The 22,646-nt window shown below is 41.7% G+C and overlaps 1 protein-coding gene and 1 pseudogene across 2 annotated transcripts; both read right to left on the minus strand.

The window, feature by feature from the left end:
* Positions 1-12,084: 12,084 nt before the first annotated feature.
* PJA1 (praja ring finger ubiquitin ligase 1) lies at positions 12,085-17,176 on the minus strand. 2 transcript variants are annotated; one of them, XM_075538793.1, is made up of 2 exons: positions 17,043-17,176; positions 12,087-14,928 (listed from the first exon to the last, which is right to left on the minus strand). In XM_075538793.1, exon 2 carries the CDS (start codon positions 14,859-14,861, stop codon positions 13,113-13,115), a length of 1,749 nt encoding a protein of 582 aa, XP_075394908.1. In that variant the 5' UTR covers positions 14,862-14,928; positions 17,043-17,176; the 3' UTR covers positions 12,087-13,112. The 2 variants fall into 2 exon arrangements, with proteins under 2 accessions (XP_075394907.1, XP_075394908.1); XM_075538792.1 differs by lacking the exon at positions 17,043-17,176 and having other exon boundaries at positions 12,085-15,041.
* A 3,562-nt stretch (positions 17,177-20,738) lies between these two features.
* On the minus strand, positions 20,739-21,433 carry LOC142433437 (cell division control protein 42 homolog pseudogene; annotated as a pseudogene).
* Between the last annotated feature and the right edge of the window lie 1,213 nt (positions 21,434-22,646).

Consider the following 22,646-nt stretch of genomic DNA (forward strand, 5'->3'; position numbering starts at 1 on the left):
GACAGAAGTGAGTTTGGCACTGTGCTTGTCACGAAGGTTTCAGTTGTAAGCAAATCCAGGATCAAGCTTCCATGGAGTTCTATATCAGAACCGACCTCTGCATGTTTGGTATATAAAAGACATAGAGGCCATATATGACCTCCTCTAGCTAGACAAGGGAGGAGAATTCAACTTCTCCCCAGCCCAGGGCCTACTGCCAATAGGAAGAGGTCAGACATGCCTCCACCTTCCAGCTTTTTGACACCTATTCTGACACCAGTCGTTCCCCGACAACACTCTTTCTCTTAGGTTGGAAATTCTGTTGAAATGGCCATAAAGAATTCGGATAATACTCATAATTATCAGTTTTTATTAGGGAAGTTACCAGGTTACCATAAACCAGTATCAGAAAATATCAAGAATACTGTTGTTGTTTTTCCCGTCCACAGCAACACCTCTCCTCAGCCAAATATCTCTCAGCCATATGGTCCCTTGAATGAGGAAACCCACCTGATGCTCTGCTTCACAGACTCATAGTCTCCATGCTGTTACCCTGCTTTGTCTCATGATCTCCTTGCCCTGGTCTCTCTGGTCTGGGTGTGTTATGGCATCTGCTGCTTCCATCACTTCAGGAAGAGATTTTCAAAATTCTCCACTGGTAGGTCTTCCTTGGTGATCCCAGAAATTCTCTCTGTTCTGCTTCTGAGGTAGCTATCTTTTAAAAAATCATTTTATTGGGGGTTCATACAGCTCATCAGAATCCATACATACATCCATTGTGTCAAGCACATTTGTACATTTGTGGCCATCATAATTCTCAAAACATTTGCTTTCTACTTGAGCCCTTGGCATCAGCTCCTCATTTTTGCACGCATGCCCCGCCTCCCTCATGAACCCTTGATAATTTATAAATTATTATTATTTTGCCATGTCATACACTGTCCAACATCTGCCTCCACCCACTTTTCTGATGTCTGTCCTACAGGGAAGGGGTTATATGTAGATCCTTGTAATCCATTCCCCAGTTATCTTATAGAAACAGGAATGACAACCTCCTTCTTATTAGTGTTTCACACACACTGTTAGCATACTCCCACCTAATCATTTATTGGGAGTTACAGATAGAGGAACCTCAAACAACTCCCAGAATCAGCAGGCCATATGGCAAACAGTTAACTTAAGTCCAAAAAACCAGAGGTTGAATAAACAGATTCAGGAAAAAGCAAACAGGTTTTCCACAGCAGGCCACCACTGCCACCACCAAATGCATCAGGGCTGTGGCCTGAGTCAGGGTATTATAGTACACCATGTTTTTTTTCAAACTGTGGAAGCTTATAATGATTGGCTGTGATTGCATTGTTAGGCCAGGTTATGAGGGATTTCTAGGTGTTCACTATGAAACATGATGTCCCTTTTCAGGTAAGGTGGAAGGGCAGCAGAAGAGAGGAAGGCCCAAAGGAGATGGATTGACACTGGCTGCAACAACAGGCTCAAGCTTAAAAATTATGGTGAGGATCCCTCCTCACTGGACAGTGTTCCATTCTGTTGTGCTATGGCTCAGAATGGTCTTGATGGCACCTAACAACAACAACAACAACAACAACAACTGCCAAACAACTGAGAATCCTGGCCCAGCTAAAATGACATAACACTTTAACTATGGCACTGGATAAGAGCAGTGATTTTAAAACTAGCATTCCTTCCACTTATAGTCTGTGACTTTCAGCAGGTCATCTAATCTCTATGTGTCTACATTGCCTCCTATGACAAATAGAAGTGAGTATGGCACCTAACTCACAGGGATACTCTAAGGATAAGTTGATGTTTTAAAGTGCTAGAACAGTATTTTCTTGGCATTGTCAATGTTATTATTTAAAATACGGGGTGAGGTAGGGGATGATGATAGACCAATTTATAGGGGACCAGTGGAAATTCTAACTGGTAGGCAGTGGGTTGGATCTCAAGAGCATGGAAGAAAGTACTTGCAGAGGCCCTGTCAAGAACTCAGTATAGACACAATCAACAGCCTCTGATTACCTCACAGAGGCTTCTGAAAGGAAATTTAGGTACAGAATCCCGAAGCCTAAAAAGAATGGCCCCAATTTCCTAAGGATAGCGGTTAATAAGTATTGAGAGCTAAAGATATGTCAGTCATCGCTCTAATAATTTTACCTGTGCTCTGGACATGACTTATTTCACTACCATTTCACAGATGAGCAAACTGATGCACAGAAAATGTAAGGCACTGCTCCGAAGTCATAGAGCAATTGAATGTTGGGTTGGAACCTGAATCCATGTATTCCTGAGACTAGTGATCAGAGTAGTTCCTTGCATGGCTATTGTAAAACTTCTATGAAAGGACACTTAGAGAAATATTTAGCAGGTTTGGGAAGGCAGGCCAGCTGCCAGGGAGGGATGTTTATATAATGTGGACTCCAGCCATTTGACTAAGGCTATAGAACCTGGATCAGCAAGAGGAAAACTGGGTCCCAAACATCAATTACGGTGAGATAGGGCCAATGTCTCTGGAAGAGGACAGAATTCGCCTGGTAAAAATCAAGTGTCAAGGAGCCCCTGAAACTGCTTGAGGGCAGCCATTCTCTTCCTTACTTCTGGACTTTCCAGTGCTCCAGAACAAGAAGCACTTAATAAATGTATGAAGTAAATGCCACTTGTAGTGGGCCTCCTGTCTATCTAAGGAACTCTTGTGGCATAGTGGTTAAGCACTCAGCGGCTGATAAAAAGTCAGTAATTCAATTTCACCAACCACTCTGTAGAAAGATTGGCAGATGATTTCTATAAAGAGTTCAGTCTTGAAAACACGATGGGACAGTTCTATATCGTCCTATGGGGTCACTATGAAGTGGAACCAATTCTAAAGTAGGTTCTATAGATCTGTGATGGAAGTAGTCCCTCATTTACACTTCACAGTAGTCCCATGAGGCTTACATCTCCATTTTACTGGTGACAAAACTGAGACTTAGAGTGGTGTTAGGAGTTACTCAAGGCTCAGAGCCATTAAGTAGTCAAGTAGCTGTTGGAAGTCAAGTAGCTGTGGACAGAGGGAAAAGCAGACAAGCAGAAACAAACAAAGAAACACATCCCCTCTGTGGCAGGCGAGGAAAGTACGTTTCAGCACCTCAATTATACACTTCACTTGTGACTATGGGCCTCAACACCTGCCGAACTACCCGTCAGTGCACAAGGTCAAATTTTCAGGACTTGATTAGGATCGGAAATCTATTGATTCTATTGATCTGCTCAAATAGGTTCTAAACCTGAGGTCACAGAACCCTTCTCACCCCTGCCATAGGCTCCCTTTGGCCTTAAGCTTGGCACTTAGCACTCTGGGAATCTTCCTCATAGGGGCAGAGAGGCCAGCAGGAACTTTCAATTCCCATAGGCCCAAATGCAGATTCTAGATCAGCTACTCAATCTTGAGGATTCTGGGAAAGCCTTGGGTCCAGCCTATAGGAGGAGAAAATTTGCAGCCACATCTAATCAGGTAGGGCGCCATGACACAGAAACGCCTTCATCCAGGCTTGAGGAGGGGTCAGGCTGGGGCCCTAGGATGAGTTTGAAGAAGACATAGAGCCCATCTAGTATGAACCAGGCCACATTCCTCAGTGGGAATGCTCAACAGAAAATCAAGAAGGGCTCAGCAGGCCAGCTGTGCTTTCAGACAGCAGTGAACAATGGCCTAAGCCGGACAACAACAATGACAAAGACACACATTTGGCTCCCTTTTCCCTCATCTTACCATATTCAACTTCTAAAGGGGTTGTTGGACTCTCACTATGAATTTTTCTCCAGACTGAGATTTTTACTAAATTGCTGAAAAGAAAAATATGGGGAGGGGAGGGATGTTCTTTCTACCCAGGGAGTGGTCACTCTTTCTTTTCAACCCTGTGTTCTTGCTGCTCCAGCCAAGAAAAGAGGCAGGAAAAATAAGAATAGCAAACAAAAATATATGTTGATGCCATATTTTGTCAGCCTCCCTGAATCGTTCACTGTTTTGCTCAGAGACTATTTCAATATTGCTACTCCAGGCTTGACTTTTTTCTTGAATTCTTTCAGTTTAGGACATGCTGAGAGTGTTCTTTGTTTTTGGTTTTCTAATTCTAGGTTTTAGCACTTTTTATTATAATATTTTTCTTTGTCTTCTTGAGCTGCCCTTTGATTTTTTTCTTTTTAGTTCTTTGTCTTCATCATTTCTTCCAAACTATTCTACAATTAAGAGTGCGTTTCAGAGTCTCTTCTGACGTACACTTGGCTCTTTCTTTCTTTCTTTTCTGGCTTTTTTTTTAATGACATTATGCTTTCTTCGTGAATGATGTTCTTGATGCCACCCCACAGCTCTTCAGGTTTTCTGTCATTAGTGTTCAATACGTCAAATCTGTTGTTGAAATGTTCTTGAAATTCAGGTGGAATAGACTGAAGATCATGTTTTGACTCTTGTGGACTTGTTTTAATTTTCTTCAGCTTCAAACTGAACTTTCTTATGAGTGATTGATGATCTGTTCCATAATAAGCCCTTGGTATCATTTTAGCTACTGATATTGAGCTTCTCCATTGTCTTTTCCCACAGTTGATTTCTGTGTATTCCATCTGGAGTATTCCATGTAGATAGTCAATATTTGTGTTGTTGAAAATGGTATTTGCTACAAATAAGTCACGGATCTTGAAAATTCTATCATGGACTCTCCGGCATTGTTTCTTTCACAAAGGCCATATTTTCCAAGTACCTTTCCCTCCTCTTTATTTACCACTTTTGTATTTCAATTGCCGAAAATGATCAATATAACTTTATTGCACATTTGATCGATGCAGACTGAAAATGTTGATGGAATCCTTCAATTTCTACATCACTAGCATTGGTAATTGTTGTATAAATTTGAGTAGTAATCATATTGATTAAATTTCCTTTAACTTATCTCTACATTTTCTTATCACAGAAAGCATTGTACTTGAAATGCCTTTGTTGAAGATGCATGCAGTGTCATTCATTCCTGTTAATTGTGTCAGTCCCAGCATAGTAAAACATATAATTTTTCTTATTCCAATGCAACTTGATTGCATGTTTGATCAATTTCAGACTGAAGACCCTAATACTTTTTCCATTTTTTTATGATGCATCAAAAGAAGCTGGAGAGAATACACAAAGTCTCTATACCAAAAATAACGAATTGGCATTCAACAATTTCAAGAGGTAGCATATGAAAACAACTACTGGAGGAAGAGCTTCAAGCTGCACTGGAAACATTAGCCCAAAACAAGGCCCCAGGAATTGATGGAGCACCAATGGACCTGTTTCCACAAGCTGATGAAGCACTGGATGCACTCACTTGGCTATGCTAGGAAATTCAGAAGAGAGCTACTTGGCTAATTGACTGGAAGATACTCATATGTGTACCCATTCCAAAGAATGGTGGCCCACCAGAATGCTCAAATTATAGAACAATGTCATCGATATCACATGCAAGTAAAATTTTGATGGTGATCATCCAACAGTGTTTGTAGGAGTGCATTGACAGGGAGCTGTCAGAGGTTCAGGTCAGATTCAGAAGAGGATGTGGAACAAAGAATATCATTGCTGATATCAGACGGATCTAAGCCAGTGGTTCTCAACCTTCCTAATGCCACACCCTTTAATACAGTTCCTAATGTTGTGGTGACCCCCCAACCACAAAATTATTTTTGTTGCTACTTCATAACTATAAATTTGCTACTGTTATTAATTGGGTGACCCCTGCGAAAGGGTCGTTCGACCCACAAAAGGGTCGCGACCCACAGGCTGAGAACAGCTGATCTAGGCTGAGTGCAGAGAATACCATAAGGATGTTTACTTGTCTTTTAATGATTACACAAACTACGGAGAGCCTTGAGGACGTGCATTCCGGAACACCTGATTGTGCTCGTGTGGGACTTGTACATGAATCAAGAGGCAGTTATGCAAACAAGACAAGGGAATGCTGAATGGTTTCAAAACAGAAAAGGTGTTTATCAGGATTGTTTCCTATCACCATACTTATTCAATCTGTGTGCCAAGCAAATCATCTGAGAAACGGGATTATATGAAGAATGCTTCATCAGGATTGGACAAAAGCGTATTAACAATCTGCCATGTGCAGCTACCATAATTTTGCTTGGTGAATGTAAAGAGAACTTGAAGCCCTTTCTGATGAAGATCGAGGATTGTAACTTTTAGTGTGGGTTACAACCCCATTTAAGAAGACAAAATTCTTCACAACTGGACGAATAGAAAATATTATGATAAATGGAGAAAAGATGGAAGTTGTCAAGGATTTCAACCTGCATAGATCCAATGCTTAAGGAAGCAGCAATCAAAAGTGGAAAGATACATTGTATTATAGCTACAATCTTGGAAACTCACAGGGGGCAATTCTCCCTGTCTTACAGGGTCGTTGTGAATCAGCACTGACTCACTGGCAGTGAATTGCACAAGACCTCTTTAATCTCTTTTTTTAAAAGCAAGAATGTTATTTGAAGACTAAAGTGCCCATGATCCAAACTATTATACTTTCAATAACATCATATCCATGTGAATGTTGGACATTGAATAAGGAAGACTGAAGAAGAATCAATGCATTTGAATTGTGATGCTGGTGATGAATATTGAAAGTACCATGCACTGCCAAAAGAACAAACAAATATGTCTTGAATGACGTACAGACAGAGTACTTCCCAGAGATAATAATGGCAAAACTTAGTTTCCTGTTCTTTGGATATATTGTCAAGAGAGACCCCCTCCCTGGAGAAATACATCAGGCTTGGTGAAGTAGAGGGGCTGTGAAAAAGAGGAAGATCTACCACTCTATCTTCTGTCATTGGGTCAATCTATCTTGATTGACTCAACGCCTGCAATTATGTGTTCAATCAACATAAGAACAATTTGATAATGGCACAGGTCTGGTAGTGTTTTGTCCTCTTGTCACTATGAGTTGGAACTGACTTAATGGCACCCAACAACAATATTATGTCGTTTGTTCATTCAAACTACCCTTTAGGATAGGGATTCCTTTCTTCCCACAACAAGGGGCCGAACATACAAACTAAACTATAGAATTTATACCTCCAGCCTTTGTTTATACAGTTGTGTTGGCTCAAGATTGCCTGCCTACCCTTTTTTGCCCTATCAATATTTATAATGCTTCCTTTTCTGGGGACTCTGGGGGTGCTTTCAACCTGATACTTCACAGTCTTACCGGGAGCTGGAAGCCTCTACGACTATTTCCAGAAGACTTGCATTGGCCTGGCTGAAGCCTGCTTGAAATTTTATACCGAGGGCCTGATTCCCTACTTGCCCCATTGGGGGCTGGGGTGGGGGAAGGCACTGCAACTTCCCTCCCCACCAAGCAGTAATAGTTTTGCTTTCTTTGCAGAACTGCCTCCCCTTTTCTGATCCCTCGTCTTTTTATTGTTAACGTCAAAGTAATACATTTCCCCCCCTTTGGAGATTGATGTGATGGCCCAGTGGAATCATGGAATTTGAAAGAGTTTGGGAAAGTCTTATCCAAATATATGAAACCTCACAAAACCTGACTGATCTTCTTGGGATAGAGAAGACCAGAGAGAGTGAATCGAAAGGGTAGTGCAGGGTCCAACAAGAGCTGCTAAATCCCATTCTACCAATGCAAATGCCAAAGTAGGTTGAAGGTTGCTCAGGAGTCCCAAATCTGGCTTGCTTCATGCCAGACTGCTTCCCAGAGCTGGGGCAAATGCTTCATTAGATTTATGCTTGTGAAAGGGTGAACCCTGGTCAAAGAGGGTTAGGCTGGTAGCCTTTTATTTCTTCATCTTCAGATGAGTATCACCTCCTGTACAAAGGCCTTGGGTCCAAAACATCTTCCGAAACACTAGGAACTCAGCAGGAGAATCATAAAATGTAATAAGGGTTTGGGGAGGATGGGGGAGGGAGAGGGTACCAGTGACTCCAGAAGTTGGTAGCAGAAGTTGTAAAGATGAATTTGCTGGGGCCAGGTTGCCATGACTCCTGGATTCGCTCTGAATAATATGTGTCCTGATCTTACCTTGAGAGAGGAATTCACCTACCCTGTCAGCAAGTAGCACTGCATTTCAGATCTGTAGAATTTTCTTACAGATCTTGACCTCAAGGATTTACAGAGAAGGGAGACAAAGAGAAGGAAAGAATAAGTAAGATAACTCCCTTTTTTCTCCCAAGACTTTTTACTGTGGATTGGGTGAAGGGTTACTAAGAAAAACAGTTTTCCATTCAACAATTCATACATATTTTGTTTCATACCACTAATTGCAATTTCTATAATGTAGTATCATTTATCTCACTCCTAATATTTCCTGTTTCCATTCCTCTTCCATCCCCACCCTTCTGAACTTTGTCCTTGGATAAATGCTGTCCTTTGATCTCAAATGGTTTGTTGTTTTGAGGTGTGCATACCTCCCTGGTATTATTTTGGCCCTTATAGACCTGTCTAGTATTTGCCTGAAAATGTAGTCGTGGGGGTGAGTTCAGTTCCAGATCAAAAGCGTGACTACGGGCCATAGTCTTGGGAGTTCTACAAGGTTCTATCTGATCCGCAAGCATCTTTTCTGATCTTGAGTTTTTCTCTGGACTATAGCCAGGATCTTCTAATGCGATCGTCTCAGAGCAGTTGGTAGTAGTTTCCCTGGTCTCAGTCCTTTGAATTTGTTGTGTCCATGCATCATGGATTGTCGTCACTCTTTTTTCCCTCTGGACAGAGAGAAACCTGTTATTTCACCTCAGATGGCCACTCAAGAGCTGTTAAGCCTCCTGTTACTACTTACCAAACTAGAATGTAGATTATTGATTTTGTGGACTGTTTGCCAATTGACCTTGTTTGCCCTACTCCCACCCCAAGATGATGGTCCAATGCTCCCAGACCCTGTGATGCATACCCTCAAGGTATTTGGTTATATCTAAGAGGTTTTTATTCATAACTTCATAACCATATAAACACCACCATATTCATGGATATATTTGTAGCACAGGTAAGTAAATACACATGCAGAACTATACTTTTTGAAACCTATATATGTTCATGTCACACTCTCCCTCCCACGTTTAGCTTGTGTGTATGTCCATGCATCCACTCACAAACCAAAATAAATTCACTGTTTTTGAACAGATTCCAATTCATATGATCTTATAGGGCAGAGTAGAACTGCTCCACAGGGTTTCCGAGACCATAAATCCTTGTGGAAGGGGATAGTCTCATCTTTCTCCTTTGGAGTGGCTAAGGGGTTTGAAGTATAGACCTTGAGATTAGCAACCCAATCCTTAATCCACAGCACCACAAGAAATCCATTATCCACTCACAGATCACCATTGTTGCAGGGTTGAATATATAACAGTATTGACCTCTGATGCACTTATTCCAGTATCTTCTCCTACCTCTAGAGAAGTAGATACTTTCCACTTTTTGAGTTCTTACTGCCATTGAGTTGCTGCTGACGCATAGCAACCCTAGAGGGCATGGTAAAATTGCCCATGTGAGTTTCTGAGAGTGTAACTCTTTATGGGAGTCGGAAGCCCGGACGGACTTTATCCCAAGGGGCTGCTGGTGGCTTCGAATTTCAGACCTTCTGATTAGCAGCCCAATGCCTAACCACTCATACTTTGAGCTAGGGTTATAAAAGAAAGTGTTTCAGAAACTGGCATGTGAACAGGACTTTTGAAAGGATGTACAGAATTTAGACAGGTTTGTAAAGGGCATTTCATGTCAGAAATCCCTAGGCACATTATGATATGTGGAAGGGGTTATGTGGGGCAGTGGGCAATCAAAAGGGTTTATGTGAGACAGAGGGCTGTCCTTAGAGAAGAGTCTTAGGATTCAGTTGCAATATCAGCTGCAGGTACCACATCAGAAATTGGGGTTCCCTCTTAGCAATCTGTAGTGCTTTGTTTTCAAAATTAGTGACCAAAAATTTGGCTTTGTTTCTGTTAGTCAGAAAGCAAGCCCTAAAGAACAAGAGGTGAAGTATTGTGGGTTGAATAGTTAATAAGTATGCCAAATAAGCCTCTCTTCAAATAACAGCTCTCTGTGTAGTGATCGATCCCTCTGAGACTTGCAATGCCAGACGCCAGTGATGAGTCTGGTGTTCAAACAAATAGCCCGATGCTTGGACATTTGAGGCATCTTATACGACTACAATTGGTACAAAGTGGGGCTATGATGGTGGGAGGTATGAGTAAAAACAGAAACCAACTCAATTAAACATCAACGTTTTATTGGAAAGCTATAAAGGAGCTTGGGGAATTGTCAGAGAGATTGGAAAATCAGAAAGTGGCAGGAACAAGGAAAATGGGCATCTGAGGACCAAGCACTATCGCACCCCAGGAGCTCTTCACTACCAGTCCCATCGGCTCAAGACCCCCACACTATACCCATCCACATTACAGAAGCATCACTACGGCAACACAGGAATGCACGCTTCATGTAGCCTGCCCCTTTAAATTGTTCCCTCCGCACTTAACAGTACTGCACAAGAGGATATGGTTGCCCCTTGAAGTTCAAAGCCCATGTTGCAGCGGCTCAGGTTCTGCACAGGCCTCCAGCTTGGAGGACTTCTTTAGTAGGAAGCCTCACCTCCACCAAGACTCCCTGCAGTGACAAACTTTTCCAACACCACCAGGGGACTACTTTTCCTAATTATCAAGGGGAAATATGGGTTGCTGCTATGTGATGAATGCAGGGAGGAAAACTAAGACCAAGTTGTGCTCCTAAAACACCTCCTCATATTACCATGTATGGTGCCAGTCAGGGTCCATCAAAGTTTAATGGCAAAGCGCAAGAACTCCACACTGAAAAAGGCCCTCCAACATCTAGTCCTTTGAATCGACTTGACCAGCTGAGGTATTCATTCGCTAAAGGCAAAAGGATACGCTGTAAGGGACAGAGTCATGAATATCAGCTCTTGGCCTAACCAGTTCCAAAAAAAGGAAACTGTGGCCATTACCTAGATGTCTGTACTTGCAAGAAGAGAAAAATAATTATGGTATATAAATTTTAAAAAATATATACTTTATTTATTTTGTTAATATTCATGAAAATACATTGATGCTATAAAAATAAACAATTACTTTAAGTGAAAAGCAAAAGCCCCAATTTTTGTTATTGTTCCTCCAATCTCCTGTCTCTTTCCAAAGGTAACCACTGTTAACAGATAACCTTCCAGACATTTTTATGCATTTTCATGTATAGGATAGTTTGCAAGATTTTATTTTACATAAGGACTGTACATATTGCTCTATAATATGTTTTCCTTAGCATTATGTCTTGGAGATCTTTCCATATCGCCATATAAATTTTTAACAGCTATATAGTATTAATTCCATACTATCCAAGTATTTTCTCCAAAAAGCCTGCTGTGGTTTACGTTCAGAGCCAACAGCATGCATATTCCTGTATCTTCTCATTCTAACCCAAACTAGGTATTGGTATAAAGAAAAGGCCCATTGTCTTATAACTTATACAACGTTTCACTGTTGCTTTAGTTTCTGCGCCACTGATTATCAGTGAGGTTAAATGATAACAGCAGCACGGCTGTTGGAGATAGAAAAGCAGCTCTCATAAACTGTCGGTAGAAGCATAAATTAGTACCGTCACAACGGAAAGCAATTTGGTAATATCTCACCAGGATAAAGATGCTCAAACCTTAACCCAGACAGTCCATTTTCATATACTTACCCTTGGGGAAACCTAAATGTCTATTAATAGGATAATGTATAACCAAATTAGGACAAATTGCACATGTGACCATTTAATAAAGAGCAGTTAAAGCGCATGAACTATATCTTTACATATCAAAATGGCTATATCTCAAAAATATTGAGTGAAAAACTTATAAAACAATACATACATTCCTCATTTGTGTCCATTTAAAACATATTCTATGCTAACTATGGTTATATATACATATATGTAGTCACTTAGTATATATACAGATACATGTACACACATATATATGTCTACAAAATAGACAAGAAGTAAACTCACCATTTCCTGGGTAGTACTAAACTCTTTGGAGATGGTAAATGTGACAAGTAGAGGAAATTCACTTGTGCCTGAAAATTCTTATTGGAAAAAAAAGGAGAGGATGGAAAAGAGGTTGGGGGGGGGGGGGAGAAAACCCTGTAACAAATATGGCTAAATGGCAAAACCCATTCACTCTGTGCACTCTATTTTGTCTTTTTTTATTGTAGCATTTGATGAGTATATATTATTTTATTCCTGTATCACTGTAATATGGCAGTTAATCACCATATAGTTTTATTCCCCGCTATCCATTTCTATTTTCTAAAATGTGATTTTAACCCATTCACACCTATACTCATCCTGGATTCATGGCCACCATTGGTCTTGATTTTGATCCTGCTTTCTAGATATTTCTTTCTTTCCCACAGACTGAGTGTGTATTCTTTAGTCAAACTTTCTCCCCCTTCGAAAGCCTAGCAAGTTGATTCTGCCTTATAGAGCTGTTCCCTGGTGTTTCTGAAGATGGCCTCCGCATCTGTCTACCGTGGAACGACAGTCTAGATCCAGAATTTTCAGTGAAACAATTTTTCTTTCCACTGTTCAGAACATCAAAAGTCTCTACTCTTGATGTAAAAGCAAGCAATCAATTTTCAAGTCACTCAGTTACCACTATTATCACAAAACCAAACCATTCAAATATACAATGCAAAACCAAAGGCAGAATTTTAATAAGCTTTTACTGCACTGCAATTACAGGAACCTCTAACATGCAACAAAAATGATCGTGTCGATTGGACAGTTAACAAATAAAATTGTCATTACAATTAACAGCAACATATTGTACTTGAGAAAACAAACACAACTTATTTCAACTTCCAGGTTAGAAAATCTGTGTTCTTACTTCAATCTCAAGTAGCATTTAGAAAGCTTAATTTTAGATGTCTAATTTCTAAAAGACAATATGATTAAATGCAATCAAACACAAACTTTTCCCACAGTGGAAATAATCACAAGTAATGGACAGGTTTAGTCTAGTTGATGGGTTTCATTTCAGTTGTTAAACTTGAGAAGGCTCCTGCAGTATGGTGGATCTCAGATGGGGAAAATAACCAGACCAGGAGCAAACAGCCTTGGCCTTTACAGTGGGGGAGGGAACATACAGCGGCACACGGGACAGGTGCCTGACTTCTGAAGCCAAATGGACACACAAGGCTTGTGGAAATAGTGGTGGCAGGGGAGCTCAGTTGCCACCTCCCCTTTCACATATTCACTGCAGCAGATGGGGCAGCACATTTCCTGACCAACTGCACTGTGATCTTCAGTGACTTTGATCTCAGGAAGCGTGTCAATGCTCTCCTTGCTTGCTGGTGGATTGGCCACCTCCACATCCACTGCAAGGGACTCCAAGTGTGCAAGGGCAGTTTCCATGGCCTGAGCCAGGCGTTCTTCAAGTGCCATGTACGTGAGGAATTGAGGATCCACATAGGAAATGGCTTCGGCCACTCCCAGTCCATCTGCAAATCCATCAAAGAGGCTCCAATCCACTTCTAAGTCTTCACTCACACTGGAGTCATCTTCAAGGTTGTTGTTTCCATCCAACATAAATACTCCAGGATGCATAAACTCACGACCAGAATCATTATCGCCCTCGCTGCTACTCTCATTTTCATTGTACTGGAGCCAAGGGATTTCTCCTTCTTCCAGGGAGGCTCGTTCCTCCTTCTGAGGAGATGGTTCTTGAACTTTGGCCAGAAAATTGCTGCCATTACTGCTAGCACCGGCGCCAGCACTGGCCCTGGGGCTGGCACCGGCACCGGCACCGGCACTTAATGCCAGCGGCTCAGGTCCATGCTCTTCCTTCCCTGGTAGAGTCTCCCAGCTATCACCACTTGAGGACAGATTTTTCTCTTGCCCCCGATACTTACGACGCAGAGCAGCAGCCCACTCTTTGTCGCTGTCAGAGTCTTCATCACAGTGTCTGTAGTAATCTTCACTGTAGGTCCAGAAGTCAGCATCGACCGTGGTTCTACGTCGTCTCGGCAGCTTTTCAGTTTTCACTTGGTCATTCCTGGCTTCCTTCTTTGTTTCAGAGCACCTCAGCTCAGAGTAGCCATTTGAACTTTTGCCTCTGCCTCTTCTTGCTCGGCCATCTGAATAACATTCATTAGTGTTGGCAGTATCTCTCCATCTGGAAAGACTATGTGGCATGTCGTCATCATCATCATCATCAGTATCGAAAAATATTTTTGGCTTTGCACAATTTGGACTTGGCAGATTTCTGATTTTGGGCCTCACTACCAGTCCCTCTGAACTCATTAGGGCGTTTCCCCCCCCAGCACACATACTCACAGGAGCCCGGCTGGAATACTCAGGCGAGTTCTGCTCTTGTCTCTCCTGCTCTGAGCAGTTACCATTTGCAGACACCTTGTCTTCAGCAGAAGACATGCCATTGTGCTGCATACATTCAGCTCTCCTAGCAGAGCATCTCACTGCAGAGGCTGGGTCTAGCTTGTCAACCTTCTCTCTCACATCACAGTTAAAACTAGAGAACTGTGGTGGCATCCCAGCCAAAGGCCTTGCCCCTTTCTCTGGATCATACAGCTTCCCATCTTTAAACTTGCCAGTTTCCCCTCTCCCGGGGGCTCGTTGCACATGCTCAGCCCCCTCCTCCTCACTATCATCAGTCCCATGGGAGTCAATATGTCCATAAGCCATTCCTCTTCTGTTACCCGGAGCCCTGTACTCTCTCGGCAGATACCTGGAGGAGTCCTCGTTGTCAACATTCAGACTGCTTCCCGAGCTCTCACTGCCGTCCCAACTACGGCGACTGGTGGGAAATGGTGATCGGCTTCTCTTGGTGGTTTGACTGGCGGCTGATCTGTGCATTGGGACTTCAGATGTCGTCTTTCTCTGGCTGGAAATCCTTTCCTGCTGGCTCTCCGATGGCCTGAAACTGACATAAGCATGCCTTCTTCCATATCTCCTGCCTGTAGCGGACTGATACCCTCCTGCTGGTTTGGGCCACATAGGCTTGCTAGATTCCCGACCCATTGCTCTGAGTTAGGAAGGTTTCCAATGTAGTTGGGGCACAGTGAGAGGTTCTTGCTCCCTACACATGCTTTTGAGATGGGACCGTCAAATACATTCAGAATAAAGGAGCAAGTGTTATTGTCATCTCAGCAAGTAGGTAGCAAAGAATAAGGGACCTTAAATTTTCATTTCATTTTCTTCTAAAGCCTGGAATAACATTCCAGTGACTGTCAGGTGTGGACCTGAAGCAAGTTTTTAATGTTGGCAAAATGGTTACAAAACGGTGTGTGTAGGGAAAGTCAGACTTAGAATCTGACAGAAGGTGGGAGATGACTAGATGCTTGGAAGGTGCGTGAAATACTGTGGAACTGTGCCAATGCGGGAAGGAGAACTGCTGCAGTTTGGGTTTGTTTGTTCTTCACATGGTGTCTGGATTCTGCTGAGTCGTGCAGACATATAGGAGGAAGGCGAGTTTGAAAACGTTAATCACTAAATGTGCATCAGTGCAATGTGCCCGACAGGAGAAAGGCAAGTGCAAAATATACTAGGAATCATGCCATGAGGGATGTCTCTCTGTAGTGGGGAGGGATAGGTCAGAGAGCATTGTGTTAGTCAGAATGAGACTCACTTTTGATGTGAGCGTGAAAATGCCAGGCACGGGTGGCGTAGCATCATAGGAGTGAAGTCTGTGTAAGTATAAGACAAAGAGGAAGTGTGTGGGGGGCGGGGGTTGTATGTGTATGTGGCAGGTAGTAATGTATGGGGGGATGCCTATCTTCAGATGTATGTGACTGGCAGGGGAAAGTACAGTGGCATTGCAAGAGGTAGCCACGTGTTTGTGTGTGTGTGTGTGTGTGTGTGTGCTCACGCGCGCACATATATTTGTCCAAATCGGAGGTAGCAATAGAGAAATGTCAATGTGAGCAAATGCAGCAGAAAGGGGTGACTCTGGAGAAAGGACGAGTGTGCGGTACGTGAAACATGGACGCCCATGAAATAATGTGGATAGAGCAAGCTGAGAGGGGGTGGCATCCCTGGAACATGATTGATGTGTGATTCGCATCTATGGGAATCAGCAAATGAGGGGTGCCCGCACACAAATGTGGCAGACAAGGGGGCAGGACAGAAGAGTGCTTAGAAGGGTATGTGATGAGGCTCTGTGAAAGTATACGCAGGGAGCCACAAGGGGAAAAGGAGCCAACAATCGATGTCCCTGTATGCGTGTGTGGCAGGCATGAAGGGTGTGAGTGTGAGTGTGAGTGTGTGTGAGTGTGTGTGTGAGTGTGTGTGTGTGTGTGTGTGTGTATCAACGGGCATGCACTTAGAGCAGTAGCACTAGAACCTAGACTATAAAGGACGACGGGGATGGTGCTGTGATTGAAGGTTCCATGTGCACGCAGGCGCGGAAATGGGGAGAAGGAGGGGCCATCAATTCCATAATGAGAGATGAAAAAAATGTTATCAACCCAAACTGGCAGACCCAAATCTATGTGACATGGAAAGGATGTCAGGGAAGGAGGCTAGTTACAGTTGTCCCCTAGGAGTGTTTGCTTTTTTTGGGGGGGGGCGGGGGTTTGATTTGTTTTGGGGTTTTTTCCTGTATATTCCTTTCTTGGGAACAATATTTTTACTTAATAACAATCTTAACTACCATTCTGTGAGATAAGAGGCAAATGGAGGAGAAAAGGCCTTGGGGTGTTTCTCAAAGGGAGAGAAGTAGAGAGAAGTGGGAGAGGTCTGCGACCACCACTCCCCCTCTCAAATACCGATGAGTGTCTTTTGAGTGGAGGCCACGCCACCGGGAGGGACCAGAAAAGCAAGATGGACCCCCCTAAACAGGCCTCACTCACTCCGCAGTCAGATCCCACGTCCGCCCCATCCCTTTCTGAGGGGCAAACTTGAAAACCCCTTCACTACAACCCCACCCCCACCCCCAAAATCCCTGACGTTGTGCCCAGCCACTAGACCAAATGGCGGGTCACTCATCCCACTACTAGTGTTTGGATGAATTGAGGATATAGACAGCCCTCCACTCACCCACAGTCTGGATACCCGCAAGATCTTCCGTGGAGCAGAGCTTTTGTAGCTCCCACCACCAGGACGGCCAGAGCCACAGCTCTCTGGTCGCCAGCTCCTCCCCCCACCAGACAGCAGCGGGCCTTGCAGCCGACTTGCAGCCGCAGTGGCGGAAGTGATTGTGGTGAAGGCTGGAGCCCGCCCACTTGACGGGGAGGGGAGAGGGAGGCAACAACGTTCGACAAATCAGGGTGTGCCTGAAAGCATTATTTCATTTTGAATGACGACATCATCAAGGATACAGGCAGAGGGAAAAAAATCGCGATTTTAAAATGTTAACCATGTTCCTTTCTGTTGTCTCTCTTAATATAGGAAATAGAAATGTCTAATTATTTCTGATTAATTCCAGTGTGAACATAATTATATTAACGTATCATCATATCCTGTGGTCTAAAGAAATCTGGTGGCTCGATTGTTAAGCCGTCAGCTGCTGGTAGTTGCAACTTACCAGGCACTCTGCAGAGAAAGATGTGGCAGTCAGCTTCCTCCGTAAAGATTGCAGCCTTGAAAACTGCGGAGCAGACCTCCGCTGTCCTGCAGGATCACGCAGTCAGAACCCTAATTGATGACAGTGAGGTATATTATGGTCTATGTTATGGTTTGAACTGGAAGTGTTAAACATGTTCACACTATAGTTAAGATTCCCAGAAATTTTCATTTTGTGAACCTGGGTACTGAGACAAATTGACGGTCTTTCCAGTGGAATAATACTAAAAAAAAAAAAAATTCACTTTCATCCAGTTGATTCCAACTGATAGCAACCCTGTAGAACAGGGTAGAACTGTCCCTGTGGGTTTCCAAGACTAGAACTCTTTACAGGAGTAGAAAGCCTCATCTTTCTCCCCCGGAGTGGGCTGGTGGTTTCCAACTGCTGACCTCCTGCTTTAGCAGCCCAACACATTAATTGTTGTTAATGACATCAAACTTCTCTACAAAAAAAGAAAAAAATTGATCATGAAACATGTCATGAATTCAGAGTCTGGTGATTGCATTACATTAGAAAGAAAAACATTACAGCTGTGCCTTTGGGGTTTATACAATATTAGTGAACTCTGAACTTGGTGTTAAAATGCATTAAATAGCTAAGTAAAAGCAAAATTTCATTATAAAAAACAACCACTGAGTGAATTCCAACTCTTAGCAACCCCGTATGACAGTAGAACTGCCCCTGTGGGTTTCTGAGACTGTAAATGTGTATGGCGGTGTAAAGCCTTATCTTTCTTCCATTGAGCAGCTGGTGGGAACTGCTGATGTTGCCATGAATAGCCCAAATCATAGCCTGCTAGTGGAGACTAGGACTCCTTAAACAATCCATTTAGGTACTCTTTATTATACAAAAATTGTTATTATTGTGTGCCACTGAGTCAATTCCAACAGATCGTGACTTTACATGGCAGAGTAGAACTGCTCTCATAAGATTTCCTAGACTGTAATCTTTACCAGAACAGAGCTCCTATTGACCTTTCCAAGTGACTGTTTTACCTTGTAACATTAGGGTTCCTAAAGCTGATAGAGGAATAAAAATATACACCTGTTAAGGACTATCAGAAACAAGCAAGTAAGAAGACAAGAGGCACATAGGAATGTTAATATCAGGAAAATCAAGAACTTGAAGAAAACTTTAAAAAGAACAAAGCAGGTTGTTTTGGTCACCAAGAAGATGAGTCACTAAAATTTGGGGGCTAAAAACATAGTTTCATGAAGTTAAATACTTTTAGGAATATAAGGAGATCAGGAAACCTGCAATTATCATGGTACCCTTAACCATACCTTTTAGGTATAGATAGATCAAACAGACTAATAAATAAATAATATGGAGAGATGGAAAAGGTAATAAACCTGATTTAAAATTTATTTATTTTGTACTTTAGAAGATACTTTTTCTTTATTTAAAATATTTAAACATACAAAATTTATTTTCATTAGATCTCAATGTTCACCTTTTTTATAAAAAATAACACTATATAAAAGCTCAAGCCCTCATTTTATTAAATTCACCTTACTTCTTTCCCCCAAATAAGCACTATTTAGAAATTAATGTTTTCTTGTTTATGTTTCTCTTTATTTACAAATGGACAAAGAGAAATAAAAATGTATTGCCATAAAATGTGGTGAAAAAATGATGTGGTACCTTGCTATCAGACAGAATGCTCTCTGAGGTCTTAAAAGCTTGTCTTAAAACAAGTACTGAAGTCATCAAAGTGAGACATCGACTAAGTCTACATGAAAGAAGAACACCAGCCTGTGTAATCCAAGGAATGTTCCCAATCCAGAGGAGGGAACATTATCAGAGTTTAAGTTTTGAACATTTGGTTTGTAGAAAGAATTGGATGGCAGTGGAAGCCCAAAATCCATTTTCAGGGTCTCCATGTGGATGAAGTCTCTGGCGAATCGCATCTGACCATCCAGGGATGTGAATTGACTTACTGTCCGACAGAGCATTGTAAAATCGACTATGACAGATGGAGTTAGGTTAAAATGTGACATCTTATCATGTCATCTCAATTTGGATTCATTTTTAATTTGTTCTAGTTTTTAATATTCTCTGCTTTCTTGATTGAGGTTTTTCTCTATTTTATTTTGTCATTGTTTGGGGATTTTGCTTCTTGGTTTTCAGTATTCAAAATCCAGGTTAGGTAAATCTATAGAGATAGTAACTAGATTAATAATTACTAAGGGCATGACCTAGGAAGTTGGGGAGAAATGGAGAGTGGACAATAATAACCAGAAGAAAGAAGAAAATGCTCTACAATTGATTGTAACTATGATTACCTAACTGTTCTTTTTTTTTTCCTGGCCCACCCCTACTATTCTTTTTTATTTTTTTTTTACAAATAATTGTTTTTGCTTTTTAATTTTAAAATTTCAAGGAAACCACAATTGTAAGTTTCCCTCATAACAATAAAATCAGAAGTAGGAAATGTAATGATAATAGCTTCACATCTCAACATTAACAAATTTTGAGTCAACTGTTAAAATGTAATAATGTAATAAACGATCCCTTACATCAGTAGCATGTACATCAATATGTTCCCCACCCCAGCCTGACAACTAATCTCACTACAGCATAGACAGCTAAAGCAATAGCAACACAAAATTTCACTGCATGAAGGAAAACCGAAAGGGAATCTTCCCCATTACAGCACTACTAGACCGTTTTTTCCATGAAGGTTTGTCATGAAATTATCATTAAAAATTGATCATAAGAGTAAAATGGTGCTTGTATCATTTTGAAGGGTTTAAAACTCTTCTTATCTCCTCCTAAAGGACATTCTTAATGCCAGACCATGGTCCCTTTTTCAATAACAATCCAAACCAAAAAGCTCTGAGCATCAGGCAACTCAAGCAGCAGAAAGTAAAACAAGTCCAAATTTGACTAGTGATCACAAAAAATATGTATGTATATGTATGGATCGTGATAAGAGTTCTATGAGCCCCTAATAAAATGTAAAAAACAAACAAACCATGAAGTCAACACTTGAAGTACAGGGTGTGCTTCATCCAAGCCATTGTATTTTCACCTTAATTCCCCCCCTCAAAAACAATACTCTCTAAGTTATAGCGTACAGCATTCTTCACACACACACACACACACACACACACACACACACACACACACACACTCACACACACACAAAATCCAATACAGAGGTTGTTCTAAGGTGGCAAGTAAAAAGACGCAGAGGCTTTCAAACAAGGTGGCTTTATTCCTTTGTTTTGAAATGATCTTTCTACAGAAGTGGGACAGGAAGCAGCAGCAAAGAGGGGAAGGAGAAAACACTTTAGCAACATACAGCACTTCCTTTTGGGTTGAGTTTCCGGAGACTCAAAGGCAGCTAGGATAGTCTCATCAGACACATTCTTCTGGCCTCTCTGTGTGAGTGCAGACCACTCCACATATTCGACAGCCTTCAGGTCCCCCTGGCCAGCTTTGCGGCCACCTCTGGCGTGACAGGCTTCTGTTTGTTCTTGACAAGTTTCTCAATAATAGAGGGGTCCTCTCTGAGATCAATTTGGGTTCCAACAAGCAAGAAAGGAGTCCTTGGACAGTGGTGTGTTATCTCGGGTACCCACTTTTCTTTCACATTTTCAAATGAGGATGGAGAGACCACTGAAAAACAGACTCGAAATACATCTGTTTGTGGATAACTCAGCAGCTGTAATCTGTTATAATCCTCTTGCCTCGCATTATCAAAGAGTCCAAGCGTATATGGCTCTCCACCAATCATGACTGACTGCATAGTTGTTGAAAACAGTTGATACGTATTCGGATGGAAATGTGTTGTGTAGGATAACAGGAGACATGTTTTACCAGCGGCATCACCACCTACAACACACTTTATTGTCTGCATTGCTGAAATAGTTTTGTATCCACTTTTAAATTCAAACTCGATGTTGACCTCAGCTTCTCTGTCGGGACTGTTGGCAGCAGTGTGTGGGGTCTCCTATCTAACTCTTCTTAATATGACTGAATTATTGAATCGTATGATATATAAATTATCTTCCAATAAAAAGATTTATCAAGGCAATGATATGAAATCATAGAAACCTTTATTAAACAAAAATATCACAATATAAAGCTATTTTTCTCAACATATCCTACATCTAGGTTTATATATTTCTTTTTATTCGTTGTGATTGATTCCTCCTATGTCCCCCCACCTTCACCTTCCCCTCCTGGTATGGCTACTCTCAATATTGGTCCTGAGGGTTTATCTGTCCTGGATTCCCTGTGTTTCCAGCTCTTATCTGTACATCCTCTAGTCTAGCCAGATTTGTAAGGTAAAATTGGGGTCATGATAGTGGGGGGGGTGATGTTTCTATAGCTTTAGTCCTTCCCCAAAGAATTCTGTGATCTTAATTTACATCAAGTCAAAATGGCAGTTTGAGCATCCCCAAATGACTCAAATGTTCTTTAAGTGTGGGGAACAAAAAGTCTGAAGGGGCAAGGTTTTAGACGTACGGGAGAAGTGATGCTGTTTCGCAATGAAATTTTTGTAGGGCAGACCGTGCAACCCTCAACAAATAAAGCCGGCACATTGTCCTAATTGGGGGGATAAATCCTTAGTGCAATTTTAATGGACAAATGCAGTTTTCTATTTTTTTTTAATCATTTTATAATAAGCCCCTGTTATTTTGAATTCCTCCCAAATAGTCACCATAAACTTCTGCGCTGACGTGTCTACCTTGAATTTAACTGGTGTGGTGTCCTTCCACAGAAGCCACTGTTCTTATTGGACCTGTTCTCCAGGTCATATCGGTAAATCCAAAAATTATCCCTGGTTATGACTCTTTCCATAAAATCATTTTTGTTGGCTTTGATCTTGTTTAAAAGACTGAAAGGAAAATCAGCTCTTTGAGCTAAGCTGATCGTTGCACAATGCTTTGGGCTGAGAGATTCGCTTAAATTGAAAATGCCAAACCGGGTGAGATTCCCAACTCCAGTAGCTACCACATCAATGGTAACTCTATGGTCTTACTCTACCAGTTTCTGGGCTTCCGCCAGTTTCTTCATTCATCCAGCTTAGTGGTCTTCCCTCTATTGGCTTATCTTTGAGGCCTTGA

This window comes from Tenrec ecaudatus, chromosome X (genome assembly GCF_050624435.1).
Source record: "Tenrec ecaudatus isolate mTenEca1 chromosome X, mTenEca1.hap1, whole genome shotgun sequence".
Lineage (NCBI taxonomy): Eukaryota > Metazoa > Chordata > Mammalia > Afrosoricida > Tenrecidae > Tenrec > Tenrec ecaudatus.

Coding starts and splice junctions, on each gene's coding strand:
- PJA1 (XM_075538792.1), bottom strand. CDS start 15,026: ATGGGTCGGGAATCTAGCAAGCCTATGTGGCCCAAACCAGCAGGAGGG.